The 19,950-nt window shown below is 42.9% G+C and overlaps 1 protein-coding gene across 1 annotated transcript; it reads left to right on the plus strand.

The window, feature by feature from the left end:
- The first annotated feature begins 6,327 nt into the window (after positions 1-6,327).
- On the plus strand, positions 6,328-18,790 carry LOC308556541 (uncharacterized protein C5orf46). The gene is made up of 4 exons (XM_081135843.1): positions 6,328-6,429; positions 10,985-11,129; positions 15,368-15,421; positions 17,787-18,790. Exons 1-3 carry the CDS (start codon positions 6,342-6,344, stop codon positions 15,411-15,413), a joined length of 279 nt encoding a protein of 92 aa, XP_080991969.1. The 5' UTR covers positions 6,328-6,341; the 3' UTR covers positions 15,414-15,421; positions 17,787-18,790.
- The last annotated feature ends 1,160 nt before the right edge of the window (positions 18,791-19,950 follow it).

The raw sequence follows: 19,950 nt of genomic DNA on the forward strand, positions 1-19,950 counted from the left end.
AGAGGGGAGATGACAGAGGACTTAAATATACTTAGGTTTTAGAGAGAGAAAAATGACAGCAATGTCCAGGAGGCAGGGATCACACACCAGGAGGAATAGGCTGCTATTGTAATAGTCAAGGTGAAGTCCTAAACTATGTAAAAAAAAAAAGGGAGAGAGAGAATTTGATAAACTTGAAGGCTATTTGAGACAAGAAGTGATAGGACTTTGTGAGCAAATGGGTTCTGTGGTGAAAAAAAGAGTGAAAGGAAATTCACATTTGTAACTCATGTAATTGGATGAATGGCCATGTGCTCCCCTGAGACTGTCATAGGGAAACAGGAACAAAGAAAAAACTATGGGCTGTAATACTTAGTGATCTGGGATTTCTTACACACACACACACCCCGGGCCATTTTCTCTTCTCCCCACCTCCCTCTCTTCATTCTCTCTCTCTAGCATGTTCATTAACTAAAACAAATTTCAGAATTCAGGTAGCCCACTTTGATTTTTACTTCTAATACAACACCCAAGGATTTGAGGGTCCATTCCCAGATTATGCTGTGCTCCTCCATGCCTGTGTCCCTGAGCTGTGACGCCTCCTGCCTAAGGTTTCCACACCTTGCTCGCATGGCAACACCTGCCAACCCACTTTTCAGGGCCCCAGACGAATGATACCTCCGTGACTGCCTCCCCGGGCAATGTCAGCCATTCCCTAACCGTCTCCCAAAAGAATCTGTTGTTAACTCCATCAGCATCTCTCACATTTAATTGTAATTATTTGGTCACATGCTTGCTTCCTCAACAGAGGCAAGGTCAGGGACTGCTACTTTGTTGTTGTTTTTTAATTTATTATTTTTTTGATTGACTTTATTGAGGTGACATTGGTTAATGAAATTACATAGGTTTCAGGCGTACAATTCTATAAACCATCGTCTGTGTATCGCCCCCGGTGCCTCGCAGAGCACCTGGTAAATAGCGCAAGCTCAGCAAATGTCCATTGAATAAGAAATTAATAAATTGACTGGCCACATGAGGATGGACTAAGTCATAAGCTATGTGTAGAAAGGTGATCAGGGTGACAAAGACTGTGGCCACTCCTCAGCACGTCCCACCATGGAAACGGAGGCCTTCCTGAAGCCACAGGCACCCCTTCCAGGGCTGGTGTGAAACTTTAGCTAGAGGAAACCAAGAACAAGAGAGGAGCTAATGATTTTCTCATGAGAAATACAGGGGGAAACGTGCCACAGATACAATATCAAAGACAAACTTGGGCCCTTCAATAACTTCCACTTTCCATGTATGACTTTAACTTTTCAGACACTACTTTTCAATCATTTATTTGACCTCCTAAACCCTGTTCTTCACTCCTTATCTGAGGTCTGATGTAAGAAGACACTCCTGAGAGCCTCTCCAGTAAGGGCTGCCCACTTCAGCTAATAAAAGAACAGGCTGCCCAGTTAAATGTTCATTTCAGCTAAACAGCGAACATATTTTTTCACTATCAGTATGCCCTGTGAAGTATTTGGGACATACTTTTACTAAAATAATTACTCACTGTTTATCTGAAATTCAAATTTAATTGAGCATCTTACATTTTATCCTGCAGCTCGTTTCCTCCGAGGACTCCAGGAAGGCCCCTGTACCTGCACATCGGATGCATCCACCTGGGCTGAAACGGAGGCCAGGGATGCGGGTCCGACCGCACTAAGAGGCCAATGGGCAATCCAGAGGCAATGGGGAAAGCAGAGGAGACACGGGAATCTGTGGACGAGCCGGCCTAGTGCAGGGTTCTGCATGCGACCCAGGCTTTTTGCCAGCAGCTGCACTGAGCAGGTGCCCATACAACATAATGCGATACTAAGAGCACAGACTTTAAAGTCACATGTCCTGCCCAGCCAGTGTGGCTCAGTGGTTGAGCATGGACCTATGAACCAAGAGATTGAGGTTCGATTCCCCGTCAGGGCACATGCCTGGGGTTGGGGGCTCGATCCTCAGTTGGGGGCCTGCAGGAAGCAGCCGATCAATGACTCTCTCATCATGGATGTTTCTGTCTCTCTCTCCCTCTCCCTTCCTCTCTCTGAAATCAATAAAGATATATTTAAAAAATATATAAAGTCACATGTCCTGAGGTTCGATTCCTTGTTCTAGCTCACACAGGATTTGTAACCCAGGAAGAATTACTTAACCTCTCCTTATATAAAGTTAGGATAATTATGTCAGCTTCCCAACAGCTTTGTTGATATGTTGCATCTTGTTTGAAACTTGGCCAGAGTTAACAACAACAGGCTATTGTTATTAATTGTTATTATTATTATTAGCCCTAATCCTGATTGCATGGCTGTCACTCCCTCCTCTGGGACAACCCAAGGTAGAACAGAACAGGATAGGACAGTACAGAACAGAATAAGTCTGCCATTTATTTTCACTTGGTACGTACAAGGCAAACGGTGTTAACCGTTTGCATGTATTTTCAGAACCAATCTCATAACAACTCATAGAGATGGCATTATTTCTATTTTGTAGACATTGGATCTAATGCATACGGGAATTAGAAAATATGTCTAAGGTTGCAGGGTCACACAACTTGTAAGTGACAAATCTGAAACTCAAATCCAGTTCTTTTTAAAAAATTTTTCCTTTTTATTTAATTTATTGGGGTGATACCGGTTAACAATATTATACAGGTTTCAGGTGCATGATTCTACAACACATCACCTGTACACTGTATTGTGTGCTCACCATTTATCCCCCATACCCTCCTCCACCTTCCCTATGGCCCCTCTCCCCGGCAATCGCCACACTGTTGTCCACATCCATGAGTTTTTTCTATTTTTTTTTTTTTCTCAGTCCCTCCACCACTCCAGCCAGGCCCCACACCAAAGCTGTCAGTCTGCTCTCAGTCTACGAGGCTGTCACAGTTCTGTTTGATCCCAACATCCATGCTGTTAACCATGACACACACTTCAAAATCTCTCTGTGCAATTTCCAACCCAGCTTGTAATCCTTTCTTACCCTAAGAAGGGACTCTGGTGACTTTCAGTTACTCATGGAAATTATCATATGAGTCAAAGTGGCCCATATTCCTTTCATTCTCATATGTTCTCACTGACCTAGAATGGTGCTCTGGAAGAAGGCCCTCACTTCCCTCCCCAGCTTTCTTCATCTGTCTTCATCTAGTTTCTCCTCTACATAAATCAAATTCATTTGCTTATGCCAATGGAGGGTGAGTCATAGCTTCTTAACTTCTATTAAAGTGGCATACATTAAAGGTCTTTTAAATTTTTCAAGGGTGTGGAGAAAAGGGAACCCTGGTGCACTGCTGGTGGGAACGCAGATGGGTGCAGCCCCTATGGAAAACAGTATGGAGATTCCTCAAAAAATTAGAAATGGAGCTGCCTTTTGACCCAGTGATCCCACTTCTAGGAATGTATCCTAAGAAACCTGAAATGCCAATCACAAAGAACTTATGCACCCCTATGTTCACAGCAGCACAGTTTACAATAGCAAGATCTGGAAACAGCCCAAGTGCCCATCAGTAGATGAGTGGATAAAAAAGCTGTGGGACATCTACACCATGGAATACTACGCAGCTGTAAGAAAGAAGGATCTCTTACCCTTTAGGACAGCTTGAAGGGACATGGAGAGTATTATTCTAAGTGAAATAAGCCAGGCAGAGAAAGACAAGTATCACATGATCTCATGTATATGTGGACTCTAATGAACAAAATAAATTGAGGAACAAAATAGGTCCAGAGACATGGAAGCATGGAACAGACTGAAGGATCTCAGAGGGAAGGCGGGGGTAAGGAGGTGGGAAGTAATTAACCAAAGAGCTTATATGCATGTATGAATGACCCATGGACACAGACAATAGTGTGGAGAAGGCCTGGGGGCATGGAGTGGGGTGTAAGGAGTCAATGGGGATAGGGGAAGTGGGACATCTGTAATACTTTCAACAATATAAATTTTAAAAAACTCATTGCTATGGCCTATATCCTTAAAATAGTGCAGATAAGTAGGCAGGAAATTATAATGGGCCCCATTTTTACAGATGAGGAAAATGAGACTTAGAGTGGTATGAGTCATTTGCCAGAGCCACACAGATAAGAACTGATAGAGCTACTACATGAGTCCAGACTTCTCTTCTCAAACTTATTCATTAATTCATCTATTGTGCAGTATTTGTTGGGTATTTTTTGTGTGTGAGGCACTATCCTAGAAACAAGAGCTGTCTCCATGAACAACATAACCAGAATCCCTCCATCCTGGATTTTTACATCTTTGGGAAGAGAGACATTAGACAATCAAACAAAAAATAATATTTAAGTGTCAATTAGGAAGAATACAGAGTGTGGAAAAGATATAACAGAAGGATCTGAGTTGAATTAGTGGATCACAGAAGTTTTCACCAAAAAGAGAGGCACTTTAGCTGAAATCTAAAAGTAAAATAATAATCCAAGGGACAAGAAGAGAACATGGCAGAGAAAGCCGGATGTCAGGCAGGGCAGGTATTTATTTAATCGGGTCACCAGTGAGTGGTGGCACTGACAGCGATAGAAGCCAGCTACCCTTACCCTCCAGATGGTGCTATTTCCCTGACACCAGACCACCTAGAGCATCTGATTCAGAACTAACCCGCATGCCCCCTCCAGCTGATACCCTTGAGAAACCAGCAGGCCTCTCTCAGAGGTTATAATATCCAGAGTTTTGCCTGCCTGTCCAGTGTTCTTATAGCGAATTAGAAAAAGATGCCTCCTCTAGGCTGGTTAAACCCTGAGGGCTCAAAGCTTGTGCAAAGTATAAAGTACTGCTACTTTTTCCCAGTACCTTGTGATTAAGCCACAAGTCAGGGTCCATGGCAGATAGAGGACACTGGAATGTTTTTTCCACTAGTGCCTTGGTCATGCGCAGTGCTCAGTTCTAAGGGGCCCTGATGGCATCTCTCTAACTCGCTGAAAGCTTCCTACCATGGACCACTATCTCCAGATCACTACTCTTTAGGAGAGACCAGATCAGAGTCTTCTTGAGAAGACAAAATGGAGAGACCTGGAAGGATCCAAGCAGAGCTGCTTGATGGCTTTCAAGTGAAGTTTGGTGCCTTGGAGAGAGTAGGAAACCGGGAGCAAGAGGGCCACGTTCTAGCCTTGGCTCTGTGACACAAGACGAGCCTCCCTTTTCCAGACCTCAGTTAATTTCACATTTATTAAAAGGGCCCTCTGGCAGTCACAGTGTGTAAGTTTTGGTCAAACTGTAAGTTTAGAGACCCCCATGTCCTCATCTCAATGAACTGAATTACAGCATTTCTCAAGATAACCGGTATCTAGGCTTGAACAAATACCCTCCCCTTGAGTGTCCATTTCCAAAAGGAAGGGCATCTTACATCTGAAATACATAGCAGCATCTCAAACCCATGATAAAATTTCTTTTTATCATGAGCAATAATTTTATTACTCTTATATTTTTAATGTTTTCTATATGCCTTGAGCGATGTGCATTCAACTCTGAAAAAGATCGTCTTGCCCTCAAGGAGCCTACAGCCAGTTGGTGGAGACATAAAATCAGGCACCTGTTGGGCACAGGAGAGAAACACCTAGTTCTTCTTGGAAAAACCAAAACAAGCTTCAAGGAAGTCAACGCTGAGGCCAATGCCAAGCACAATATCAGGCCCCTTGAGGATTCAGGAGCGAATAGCACAGTCTCTTAGGAGAGATCCGCAGGCTGAATGAGAAGAGAGATACTAGAGCCCTTAGTGCTCAATAGTGCAAGGGCTCTAGAAGGCAAGTGATACGGCAGCTAACTCTCTGGAGTGGGGGGAAGGGTCATCATAAAGGTTCAGGGAGAAGTGGGGCACCTGAACCAGAGCCCGGCGGGCAGTAGGACTACTCCAGGCGGGGAGGATGGGGAATATATCCCAGGGAGGACAAAGAGCGTGAACGAAGGCATGGGCTGTGAGTGGACATGCCACGTGTGGACAAGCAATTAGCTCGGAGCGTGGGCAAAGAAGCAGAGCGTGCAGGGATGGAACAGGCACACCTCGCCAATCTGATCTAACACTTGCTCCTTGTGCTAAATAATAATTGTGCCCGATACCCATCTAATTGTCAGTGTTGACATAGGAACTACCTCCAAAAGAGATATTGCAATGCCATTGATAAATACACACTAGAAAACCCAAGAGGGCTTTTCTTTGCCCACATGAAAAACTTTAGGTTTGAAAGAGAGGGCAGGGCTCATTAGAGCCACCAGCAAGCTGCGGACGTCTTGTGCAACAGCCTGAATTCCACAGCAGGTATGTCACCTGGGAATGCCTTATAAACGGAAGGAGGCTACAGACGCACTGGAGCGCTTTATCCACACCAATGCCCAGCGCTGCAAGCATGGCCATCTCCGTGCTTCGGGTGACAATCGTCCTGGGACTGCTTGCCTTGATCCTGACCTGCCATGCGGGTAAGTGCTTCTAGTCGCAGCTCCTGCAGTGTGCAGCAGTTAGATGCGATTGCAGGGAGTTGGTGGCACTGATCCAGACCACAAAGGGCAGGGACGGGGAGGGACCTTTACGCACTGAACTAGGAGACTAGAGGCAGATCTTCTAGCAAAAAGAAAGTAGGGCCCTGGCCAGTGAGGCTCAGTGGTTGGAGCATCAGCAGGTTTGATTTCCGGTCAAGGGCACGTACCTGGGTTGCAGGTTCCTTTCCTGGCCCAAGTCAGGGGCCGTGTGTGAGGCCAATCAATGTGTCTCTCTCACATCAATGTTTCTCTCACTCTCTCTCTCCCCCCTGTCCCTTCCATTCTCTCTAAAAATCAATGGAAAAAATATCTTTGGGTGAGTATTAACAAATAACAAAATCAAGAAAGTAAGATTTTTATTCAATGTGCTTCAGTTACAGCCCCTCTTCAGTAAATGTATGAAGTTTGTAACAATTGCTTTCTTATATATTCATGTGACATAGTGACACTACTGTGTTATAAATTAGGAGAGCCTGGTGTTTATTTTTTGATGATTACAACTAATAATGTTTAAAGGTGAAAAGTATAAACTCTGGAATGAGACTCCTAAGCCTGATTTCATGAAAATCAGAAATGAGACTTTAAGCATTTTATTTAACTTCTCTGGGCCTTGCATGTAAAATAAAATGTCAGTTATTAACTGTCTCATAAATGTATCAGGAAAAGTAAATAAAAGAGACCAAAAGTGGAAAAGTATTTGGACCATAAAAAGCACTAGTAAATATAAACTGCTATTGTGACAATGTATTATCTCACTTAATTTTCATCACACCCCTTTAAGGCACGCATGCACAGCTTGATCACTTCCCTTTTTGCAGGTTAGTAAACTGGGTTTGCAAAAGGAACGTTGCTTGAGCACAGGCACTGGTAGCAGTGGCACACCTGGGACTAAAACCCAAGTCCCTCGGTTCTTTCCTTATAGCTAAGCATCTACTTCTTTCATGTCCATTTCAAGCACATAGGGGACCACATGCAGAATTCTCAGTAATTAATTTTAATTTCTTTTCAGTCTGTAGAAGACGGTGAGCTCTATTCAGAATGGTCACAAAACACAGGCAGTGCAAATATTGCCCTTGAAACTGTTCTAAATGTCGCTTGGCAGAACTCACACCCTCAGCCCCCCACTGTCCACGGCAGGACACACAGGCAGACACTCCAACAGAATTACAGTAGAGATGGCCTCAGAGACCACTGTATCCATCCGCTCCCAAAGCAACCCCCCATTAAGCGAAAGGTGAGATCGCTATCCTAAAGACCCGTCCCAGCTCTGTCTCTCAGGAACTCTGAAACTGGTTAAATCACTTTGCTGCTTTGAACCTCAGTGTCTTCATCTGTAAGATGGGATAACTATAAACTTCACCAGATCAAATGAACATGCTTTTGTAATCACTTCTAAGTTTTTATTTAAAACTGTACAAATATCAGTATTCCTGTATCTTTTTAGAACTTTATGATTACATTGACTAAGAAACTCAACCAGGTAGTTAATGTAAATAAGAACTATCCCATATTTGAAAAGAGAAAATATTCAACTATGGCTTTGATCATTTGTTTCTAGTATATCACATTTCTTAATTTTATTGTTATTGTTATTTGCTTTTGTTTTGCTTTCCAACATTTTCAAATTTCTTAATATTTTAACAACATTTTGTAATTTTCATAATCTCTAAAAACACTAAAGGAGCTACTGTGAGTCATTTTATTGTTATTATTAATAATAATAGTAATAATAATACAGCAAGCATTTATTGTGGTCTTACCTTGGGCCTGGTATGTGATAGTGGTATATATATACGATCTGCTATATGTACATATGCACACATATATATGCATACATATACAACATACGTGAAAGATATATGAAACATCTTTTAATCCTGACAATAACATAATTAGGAAACTGAGAGTGTGGTTAAGTGCTGTGTGCAAGGGTACATGGCTAATTTTTTGAACACATGAATCAAACTCAGGTACGTAGGACCCCAAAACATATGACCCACCAGACCCTAATACTGCTCAGTATGTACTTGGTCCAAGGACTGGGGCCAAGGATCTGATCTCCAACCCAGGGCTCCTTGCATACTGAGACACTACCACTTAGTGTCATATTAAAATAAAAAGTCTGGTTTTGCAAATAAGCAGGTAGAACACAGAAAAAAGAATTCAGTTTTCATGCAGGGAATCTGTTTTGCACCTGGGGAATGTCTTCAGAGGATAACTGCTTGAAGGCTGTATTATATGATACAAGTAACAAGGTCTGTGAAGTTAAAAATAAATTAGGTCAAAACCTGGCTCAGCCACTTTCTAGATGTGTGATTTTAGGTGAGTCATTGAATTTCTCTGAGTGTCTTGTTTTCTCTCCTGTAAAACTGTAACATCATCATGGACCTGAATAAGGACCGAGGCATGCTGTGAAAGCACCATCCCAGCGCCTGCACATAGGCACACTCTCCTCCCCTGCCTGTGGTAAAAACAAAGCTTTCTGCTCACTGTGGTTGCCCTGCACTTTATGTGAGGGGCGCGTCCATATATGGCCACTTTTACTTTAACTCTTAGCATACGCTTTGTACATAATAATAGGCTCAAAAAAATCCTTATTGAACAGCAACAACAACAAAAATCCACAGCAACAGCTGAATGAATGGATACTTGGTGATTAGTATATTAATTCTGGTGATATGTCCCAGACGGGTGCTCCTATCCAATCTTTTGTTGTGGCATTGTAAGCAATACATCTTTGTAGAACTAGAAGACATATCTTTTTTTTATTTTTTAATATGTCTTTATTGACTCCAGAGAGAGGAAAGGAGAGAGAGAGAGAGACAGAAACATCAATGATGAGTCATTGATCAGCCGCCTCCTGCACGCCCCCTTCCAGGGATCAACCCTGAACCCGGGTATGTGCCCTGACCTGGAATCAAACCTCCATCTCCTGGATCATAGGCCGATGCTCAACCACTGAGCCACGCTGGTTGGGCTGGAATCCATATCTTTTCACTAAAAGTTTCTATTTTAGGATATAATATAGATGCAAGGCTTCTGACATAATCTGATAGCCTCCACACAAAAAGCCAGTTATAGCTCCTTCATTCAGAATCCCGGGGGATATTGTCTAGAAGTTGGGACTTCTTGAGTCAAAACTTGTGGGGTTGCAGATAAAATATAAGACACCCAGTTAAATTTGAATTTCGGATAAACAATGAATAATTGTTTCATTTAAGTGTGTCCTAAATATTGCATGGGTCATTCTTACGCTAAAAACTATTGCTTATCTGAAATTCAACTTTAACTGGGTATCCTGTGTTTTTATTTATCGAGTCTGCCAGCAGTACTTGTGACGCTATAATAAAGCAAAAAGATACAGGTCCTACTCCATCCTGGCACCAGGGTCCAGTGGGGAGGCCACGTGTAGCTGCCAATTGCCCCTCTTTCATCCTTTCTAATCTCCTGAACATTTAGACTTCTAAGTAAAACCAACCCCCACCACCACCACCAAGGGAACTTGCAGGTCACCAACCTCCAACCTCACTCTCTAGATCCTTGGCCTCACTCTAAAGGGCACTTAATTAAGAGTCAAGAGTGAGAGGCCCCCAGTTACAGTTTCATCTTCTCTTGCCATTCGTGAGTTTTCTGCAAGTCACCTAATCTTTCCAGTTTCTTGGTCCAGTGAACAAAAATATGCATGCCCTATAAGATTGATCGAGGGTACAATCACACAGCTTTTATAAAACCATTATTTTCAGAACTGTCAGATCATGTACAAGGGATACAATTTCTCCTCGCCATCATTATTATTACACCACTTTCAATCGTGTAACACATTTGTGGTTAGATCACAACTTTTCTGTCAAAGACCATGCAGTTCATCACTGAGTGCTTAAGAATCCAGACTTGGAAACCAGACAGACGCGAGGTCGCATTCTGTTTCTGCCACTTACCGACACCGTGCCTTTGAATCAGCTTCTAAACCTGTCTCAAATCCCATTTCTTTACCTCTAATCGGGATAAGGATTCTGCCTACCTCATAGGTTTGTTGTGGGAATAAAATGAGATAATGCATGTGGATTTCCTGTCATAGGCATGTGGTCAACAAAGGCTACTCATTAGTATTTCATCTTCATTATCATCATGAGCACGGGCCCAGGGATCGCATGGAAGAAGAGACCATGTAACTGAAATGCAACCAGGCATTCTGATTTCAGCCCTGGCATGGGCATATGCCAGCTGCTTAACTCTGGCCAAGTTACTTAACCTCCATGAGCCTCAGGGTTCTCATTCAGGAAGGGGAACAGCATCTACCAAAAGACTGATGGCCGTGGGTCTGTCTGATTGTCTTTAGGGATAAGGGATATCATGTATGTGAAGACTTTTACTGGGCAGGCATTAAATGTTGAATAAATGCAACTATAAGATGCTCCTAAGTTAGTTCGTGGAGGTACGATGGGCGCTAGGGGCTCCCCACAAAGAAGAAAGACATTCCTGACTTGTTTTTTAGGTGGCAAACCAGATGACAAGCCGGATAAGCCAGATGACTCAGGCAAGAAACCAGTGCCAGACATGCCAACATTCCTAAACCAGTTGGGCACGGAGATCATCGAGAACGCGGTGGAGTTTGTGCTCCGCTCCATGGGGAGGAACGTGTAAGCACCTGCGGGCCTGCTCTGACCCAGTCGTGGCTGGCAGGTGGCCGCGCTGCATTAAAACAAATGCGAACTGAACTTGTGGTGCATGCCAATGCATTCTTTAAATTGAAAAGCGTTGCCCTACCTTAAGTTCTGTTTGCACCTGAATGAATTTCCCTGGCCCCTTTGGGGTGAGCACATTCCCATCAGGTGGTTCCGTAAACATGCTTTTTATCTCAGGGCCAAGTAAGGGGAAGTCACCAGGCAAGAGGCAAAGCCAGGCTTGGCATTGAAACGGGTGCTGTGTCACTGAGGGATCCCTGGTGAGGCGCTCCCTCTGGCCAGGCCTCAGTTTGCTTACCTGTAAAGATGAAGGAATAAAGGGCCCGCCCTGCCCAGTGCAGACGCTGCAATTCTTTGGTAAAGGTGGTGGTAATGGTGCGCTCAATAGCTACAGTCGTGATGAGTCCTGCCCTTATTTTCTAGCTGGAGTAACTCAGAAGGATTAGGGACAGTAGCTAATCTCTCCTCATAGACAATCTATATGAGAGTTTTGATCATGAGGGGTTGCGCTGGTGGCAGATCATACCCCCCCAAAATCTTCCCAATGTTCTCACTCCACTTCCAAGCCCCTGGCCCAACTCCTCAGACATCTTACTTGAGTCTACATAGCTCTGGCTTTTACTTCTGCTTCACCCTGTTCATTCTCCCCATGTTAGTCTCCCCAAGATGGGCTCTCCAAGGTCCAATTCATTCTGAATTTCCAGGTACTTTCAATCTCCACCTCTCTGAGCCTCTGCTCCCCAATTCTCTTCTTCATAGACCCCTAAGCAGAGTTTGGAAAACTCATCTATTATCCAGCTGCTTGACATTTCCCTGGAGAACTTACACAAAATGCAGGTGCCTTCATTCCATCCTGCACCTTTCCTGGGACAAGGCTAAGGAAATGCTTTCTAACGAGATTTCAGGTGATTCTGATAAACAATGAATGTTGAAAGCTCCTGATTAGATGTTCTGGGCCCCATGGGTGGGTGTTAAAGAGCCATGTAGCCTTTAAAGTTTTATTCATATTTTGTGTAAATGTGGCTATTTGCAGTTTTCTAGGAAAACACCGGCTAACTTTTTATTAGTTTCTGCAAGAGGTCTATGACCAAAAACAGATTAAGAACCACTCTTGTACTGAAGTAATCGGGGTCATTTTGTAATCTGTGCTCTACTTAAATCAACATACTACCAGATGGACAGGCAGAATTCTGCATACAATTATCTTGCAAGAACGTGGACGCTTACAGATGTGTATTTCCGTACTGTTCTTTTCTCTGTTGTGGCTGCTTTGGCAATGGTTGTGTCCTCAGGATCGTTAACATCCTTAACTGGCAGGCAAACAATAAGAGTAACACCCATTATGTGCAAAGTACAGATTGGAATCCAGTTGAATTCATATTTTTATAAATCACAACAATAGCAATATGAGGGGTTGGAACAATAATAGTTCTTTTTATTCCTTCCCTGGGGAATTCCCTAGATATAAAATAGCATTTTTTCCCCTCTGTTAACCCTGAAAGTCAACTGCCTGAAACACTAAAGGACTGCGGCTGACTGGGTGCAGAAATGGTACCTAATCTCCCGCTATTCTATTTCTTTCATTATGTTCTGAGTAAATGATGCTCTTTCTGTTCCTGGAACTTAAACATTTCGAGCTCTTTGTCCCTGCTTTCATTTCTGCCTAAAATGCCCTTTCCTTTTCTCATGGCCAGTTCTTTGTCCTGAAGCTCATCTAAGTCACCTCCTCAGAAAATTATCCCATAACCACTCTTATTAACACTGCCTTCTTTCATTGCCTGGTTATTTGCTATCAGTTTATCTTGTCATAGTGTCACTATAACATATATCAACGTCTCAAATAAGTTGTTTATTTTTAATATAAAATATGAAATATTGTTCATGTGAAAGTAGAGATCAGATCTACCTAGCTCATTGCTATAGCACAGTACCTTGCCCTCTGTCCAGCGGAAAGCCGTAAATATAGTGGGGAATGGGGGAGAAGTATTTCTAAGCACTTAATATGTACAAAGTAGGGGCAGGAATAGCGAAGGGAAAATCTAGATTCTAAACCCCTTCTCCTCAAAGAATTTGTGGTTTTTATGGTAAGATGACATGAGCAAAAGCAATGGTAATTACCATGCTAAAAAAGATAAATGTCAGCCAGATATTGCAGGTAATTTCTGGAGAAGGGAGCTGTCACTGGGGCCAGGGTGCTTAGGGGAGTGTTTATGGTGAAGGTGAGATGCAATCTGGGCCTTAAAGGCCTCAAAGAGATTTGATTAGACAGAATGACAGGAGCGGTGAAAACTCTGCTTTATTTACTCCAATATATCTGACGCTTAAGTACTGTGTCAGGCACATGAAAAATGCCTTTAGGACAGCGTAGCTGCCTCCCTCCACCTGCTCCCTCCACCTGCCTCTGGATTACCTTAGAGCTACGGAAACTGGATTCTGGTCACCTTTGAGCAGCCTTCATTTCTTGTGGATTTCCCCCTCCCCGGGGTTTCCATGATACATTTGCCGGGTTCTCGCCCTACCTCTAGCCATTCTTTCTCAGTCTCTTTACCTGGCTTTTCTTCAGGCATCTGCCCCTCAAACATCATTGCTCCTCAAGGCTCCAGATGTAACCTACCTGGTGTTACCCATCACAACTTCCACATTAAGAGTATTACCTATAATCGAGTGAGTTCCAAACTTAGGCATCTATTGCACCCTTTTTCCTAAGCTACAGGCTAAAATGATAATTGTTTGTTACAAAACCCCACCTAGGTATTCCATCAACACCTCACACTGATGTAAACGCAACACCTTCAACTGATCTAAACGCAGGCCCATCAGCTCACTTACATACCCGCTCCTCCTCCGTGTCCCTATCTCAGTCAGTCACATCCCCTCTCACCCCAAATCCAGAAACCTCAGGGCCTCCGAGGATCCTTCCTGCTCATCACTGCCTTCATTCAGTTTTGAATATTCTACTCCTAGCTTTGTTTCCTACGCCATGCCTCTTCTTCAACTCCACTGACCTGTTGGCCTGGTCAAGTCTTTCATCATCTCTTTCCTGCGACATCTTAATGAGCTTTGCAATCCGTTTCACGCTTTCGGTCTACAGCAACTCCAGTTCAGCCCCTGCCTCCTACCAGAGTGACATAACAAAACACATATGTGGTCCTACACTGCCGTGCTCAAACCCCTTTCGTGAACTTCCTTTGCCTACAAAATCAGAGCAAATGCATTCCGCCGATGTGAAAGGTCCTGACCTGATGCTAACACATCCTTCGATCATCTCTCTCACGCCTGCAGCCAAGCACCTGAGGCCCTAATGACAAATGAGTTCTGTTTCAGGGCAAGTCGTGTTTGTATAAACTGCCAGGGCCCTGGCGCATGCTTATCTCTCTGCCAGCAACGCCGGACCCCCCAACCCCAACTCCACTCTCTTCACCTGACAAGTCTAATCATTTTCTAAATTCTAATTCAAAGACAAGCTCTCAGGAGACACCACAGACCTCTACAATTTAAAAACTCGGGCACTCTGGGATTTCATAATGCTTTGTAGAAACCTGTGAAACAGCTCCTCCCACCCTCAGTTTAAATTGCTTGTATCTCAATGTGTGTTTTCTCCGCCAGACTATGACCTCCTCACAGACCATGCTTAAGTCATCTTTTACCTTCTCAGCAGCTTTCCCGTGCCCAACCCATGCACAGAAGGCGACAGTGATTCGGGCATTAATTCATGATTCTGGAGAATGAGTTTTAGACTTGGCTTTGTACTTTACCAGCCAGGCTAAAATGATAATTGTTGAATCTCTTTGAGCTTAAGAGATTTTTTCATATGTAAAAAGAGATGAAAAGATCATTCATTTTGCCATTCAATAAATATTTATTAGTTTATACTATAGGCTAGGCATTGTTCTGGGTGCTGGGGGTATAGTACTGAACAAATATATCAAAATATATGTGTGTACAGACTATATATATAAGTAGACAACCTAATTAAGAGTTGTTTGTAACTTTAAAGAGATAATTATGCATAAATGGTTTTTCAACTATGAACAATTATAGAAATCTTAGAGCTTATTTCTTTCTGATATAGGAAAATCTGCGGGGGGAGGAGAAGTGTGGCTAGAACATTATAAGACAACCCAGTGATCCTTCTAACATTTCTATTCAGTTTAAATTGTAATTCATTTTTTTCTCTTTATTTTCCTTTCAAGAGGGTTTACAGAACTTGGTGATAAAGGAGAACATTCATCAAAGTGACCTCCCAGGTGATTTTAACTAACAATTTACATCTTAAATAGTAGTATATGAAATAAAGAAAAAAGGTCTGTCTGATTTTATTTAATGAATTTAGACATCCATGCCTACCTATAAGCAAAAAAAAAAAAAAAAAGGTGTATTCTTTTGCTGTTTTGTTTTTGCTTGGATCTTGCTGGAGTTTTTAAAGATTAATTTTAAATAGAATTTTTTATCATCATAAAGAAGATACTGACATAAGGATTAAGGGAGGAGACACAGTTTCAGGGTGAAATAAGTAAGTGCTCAGGGGTATGGGGCCTAGTTCCTGTCACACCTCTTCGAGGAACTGGTTTTGTGCACATCCAGCCTATGAAACGATGGGATTATATGCACTAAAATCTAAGGGCCACATAATCACAGCATTAGTCACTCAATAGAAGGGTAAGATTTGCTGAGCCTAATTCCAGGAGGAAGGATTAGCAATCTCTCTAATCCCACAGTCAGATTTATATACAAACAATGTGGTTTGAGGGCTCAGAAATATTTGCTGTTTTCTTACCCAGTTCTCTCCTGAGAATAGACAGGGAAATATAAACACAGAAATGCAGAGCTTGGAGAGAACTTATATCAGGATCTAGCAGGAACTGAGTACTGACTCTGTTTTAGGTATTAAGCTAAGTGCTACATATGTGCTACCTAATTTAATGCTGACATCCCTATTTAAAATAGGTCTTGTATCCTTACATTTTGTAAATAAGAAAACCAAGGCTCAGGGAGATTCTTGTATATGGCCAAGTTATAAAGGAGGAGGGAAGGATTTGAACTCAAGCAGCCTGATCCCAGAGCCTGTGCTTTCTCACTAAGCCACAGTGCACACAGGAAAACAGTCAGAGGAAGCAGTGGGAAACAGTAATTGAGATATTTGACCTTAGACATGCCTCGAGGTGCCCGTAGAAATAAACCACTACGTCTCCATCGGCTGAGTTACTGCTTTGCATCTCCAGGAAGCATGGCCTTTCCCAGCTGCCACGTCAGACCTGACCTGGAAATGCTCCTCTTCCCTGCAGGCTCCGTTTCATAACCCGGCATGATCAGTGTGAGCTCAGGAAGCCCCTCTCATGTCACCCCGACTTAGCCCGCCCTTTCCCGTCAGCGTTGCAGGGTGGAAATCAGGCTTGGGCCTTGGAATCAAGCCATGCTCCACACTGACACTCTGACTCTCACCCCAAAGCCAGCTAAGGTCCTGCAAGCACTCGTGCTTGCATTTTCCCATCCCACCTTCTCCGGGAACAGCCAGCCTCGTGTGGCAGGTGTCCTACCTAACACTTTGCCTTCATTCCGGCTGTTGGCACACACCTGCACCCCTTAGTACCCACCAGCCAAACCCATGGAACCCAAGCCTTCCTAAGGCTTCAACATGTGGGTCAGGCCAACAGGCAGACAGCGCAAAAGAGTTAGGGAGAGCAAAGGGCTCAGAGGGGAAGCAGAGTCAACGTCTGACTTGGCTACTTACAGGTTATGTGACCACGGGGAAGTCACTCAAGGAGGCTTGAGCCTCCCTTCCCTCCTTAAGGATATTAAAAATGTGAGGATCTTAACTGTTGAGGATCTTAACGCCAGAATTTCTTTTTTCGCCGCACCTAAAAAGCTTTCAGTGGGTCCACTAAAGAATGGGCAAGGAGCAATGGCTCAACCTAGAGACATAAAAACCATTGGGACCTGAAAGAAGGAAGCCTCTGAAGCAGAGATTAAATTTTGAATGGTTTGATGAGGTGCACCTCTTTAAACCCTGGCGACTGTGCATTGAATAAGGACTTTTAAGTTTCATTTGCATGATAATTGCCTTATCTCATCAAAAGTCACATGTAAAAGTGCCCTGGTCATGCCTTGGAGAAAGTGAATTTGACAGGTAATTCACATGCTCCTGTTGAGAAACTGCAGTTGGGGGTGGCATCACTCAGTCGCACTGTGTGAAGGCAATGGGGAAAGAATGGTGAATTTGAGACTTTTGAGGGGGAAAAATTACCTTCCTAAGGACTGCCTCCTCCTTTCTGATTAGAATATTTCTATAACTTGGTCTGTTTCTTTTTTCTCCCCTTTATCTGGAAACTCAAAGTGAAACTGGTGACTCGATCCATCCCTGTGCTCAACCTCCGCGCACTTGCCAGTCTTCCCGGTTGCTCGCTCTCGCCCTATCTTGCATTTCTGTTTTTGTTGCTGCTGCCTGCTTCCTCAGATCCATATTAGGGTAGGTTTCACTAGAAGTCGTTTCACATTCTAAAGTGTAGAGGCATAAAAATCGGAAAGAAAAGACGAAAAGATCTTTGTATTTTTCTTAAGCCTTAAACCCTCTCTAGCTGGTAACCGTTTCCCTCTCTCTGGCTTGTATCTAAGGACACACCTACACGGCTCCAGAATAATCCCAGGGCAGCCAAGTCCTGCTCTTCCAGTCCTTCTGCTTCACAAGTCCTTCAGGACGGAGGCCTCAGAGTCCCTCCCAGCAAGCTCTCAGGATTCAGGACCTGGCCTCCACCAAATGCAGCTCATTTTGAAAACCCTGACTTCACATTTTTGTTTCTAGAAGTCAGAATAAATGTGTCTGTCTGGGCTCACGTATTCTAGCTCTTTGAGAAGCTTTTTATTAACAGAACTAATTTCTCCTGAGCATGCTTAAAGTTTTTAATGCTGCCAAAAATATTAAGTATGTAAGAATTGTCATTAGCAAGAATGACCAAAGAATGGTTCAACACAAGGAAACTAAAGCCCAGATAAAGCAACAAGTCCAAAGGCACGGGATCAGTAAATGATAAAGGACGATCTCACTCGGACTGCAGAAGATACCTTCTCAGCCTCTAAAAATGCATGAAGCTTCAGAGATAAAAGTTTCATACATCCCTTTTGGAAAGTCTTGCAAAAATGTCTGAGCCCACTCTCCTGGGCTAGGAAATAAAAAACTGGCCTTTAAAAAAAAAAAAAAAAATGAACGAGGTCATTGCTATTCTATGGAGGCTTTATTATTCTCAGAGGAGAGCAGAGTGTCCAGTGGAAGAGTGTCCGATTGAAAAGTCTAGTGCAGCCCTATCACTGCTTCTGTCACCTCATGACACAGAGGCGGGTCCTCGGTGGCCCTGCTGGGGTCCTTGCCGCTCAGGTATAGAGGGTCATACCCTTGCAAAGCCTGACCAACTGAACCTGAAAGAGTCTCCTAGAATTATTTAACATGCTCAGCAAGGCCAGACTGAATGCAGAGCAGAGTGGTGACAATAACGGCAGCGCTGTAGTCTGGGATAAAAGGTCTACGTGCTTCTGCTACTGAGTTCTTGAGAGCTGTCCTGATTCCTTGTCCCTGACTCTGAAAACAACTCCAGTGTATTGTCAATAAAATCTTCTGTTGGTTTGACTGTCTTCCTATTTTTATGCAGCCATGATAGGTGTTCATGCAACACAAAGATTCTTTAACAATGTAAGTGGCTAAACAAAGAGTGAACACTTACTAAATATTTAAAAATGCATATTACTTTCTACAAAACAGACAACCTACACACTGCATTTTCCAGAGACTGTGCCAATTTCTTCTCCCCCTGCCATCAGCATGAATGAGATATAATTGACATATAGCAGTGTGTAATTTTAAGGTATAACAGTGATGATTTGATACACAAATACTGTATATTACAATAGGGTTAGTTAACAAAGCCATTACTCATATAGTTGCCATTATTTTTTTGTAGTGAAAACTTTTAAAGTCTACTCTCTTAGCAACTTTCAAGTTCTAGTACTACTTAGCAATACAGTGTTATAACTATATTAACCATGCTACACATTAGATCCCCAAAATATATCATATATTGATCTTATAACACAGTTTTTACCCTTTGACCACCTTCACCTATTTCCTCCCACAAACAACTCTCTGCCCAGGCAACCAACCCCTAATCTACTCTCTGTTTAAATGAGTTGCATTTTTTTTAGATGCCACATATAACTGCAATCATACAGTATTTGTCTTTTTCTATCCGACTTATTTCACTTAGCATAATGCCTTCAGGATTCATCCATATTGTCACAAACGACAGGATTTTCTTCTTTTTAAAAGCTGAATAATATTCCCCTGTGAATGACATCCTGAAAACACAATCCACAGCATCCCTGCTCTGTCCCCAATCTCGAAGTTCCTGCCATGACATCAGTCCTTAAGAAAATTTACATCTTGCATGTGATAGAGATGCTGAGCAGAAAGAGTACTTCTACTAAAATATAATTCAAATTATATCAATTCATTCTGTTACATCCTATGTCATTCTGAGCAAAAGCTATATTTTAAAACTTCCTTACAAGGTGACTAGGATCCTATCTGAGCTACCTGCTTCTCATGCCTTCTTCTATCACTCATGCCCTTGCTCCCTCCACTCCAGCCATTTGGAATATTTGCCTTTCTTTAAACACTCCAGGCATGTTCTTTCCTCGGAGCCTTGCATTTTCCCTTCCTTCTGCCTAAAATACCCTCCCCAAGATAGCCACGTGGCTTTCTCCCCCACTTCTTCAGTTCTTTCTCAGA

The sequence above is a fragment of the Miniopterus schreibersii genome (genome assembly GCF_964146895.1).
Source record: "Miniopterus schreibersii genome assembly, chromosome: 4".
NCBI lineage: Eukaryota > Metazoa > Chordata > Mammalia > Chiroptera > Miniopteridae > Miniopterus > Miniopterus schreibersii.

Bases quoted from the DNA above. Each gene is read 5' to 3' on its own strand.
- LOC308556541 (XM_081135843.1), top strand. From the start codon at position 6,342: ATGCCCAGCGCTGCAAGCATGGCCATCTCCGTGCTTCGGGTGACAATC. The intron at 6,430-10,984 runs GTAAGTGCTTCT...CTTGTTTTTTAG, and splicing joins GATCCTGACCTGCCATGCGG to GTGGCAAACCAGATGACAAG. The intron at 11,130-15,367 runs GTAAGCACCTGC...TTTCCTTTCAAG, and splicing joins CGCTCCATGGGGAGGAACGT to AGGGTTTACAGAACTTGGTG.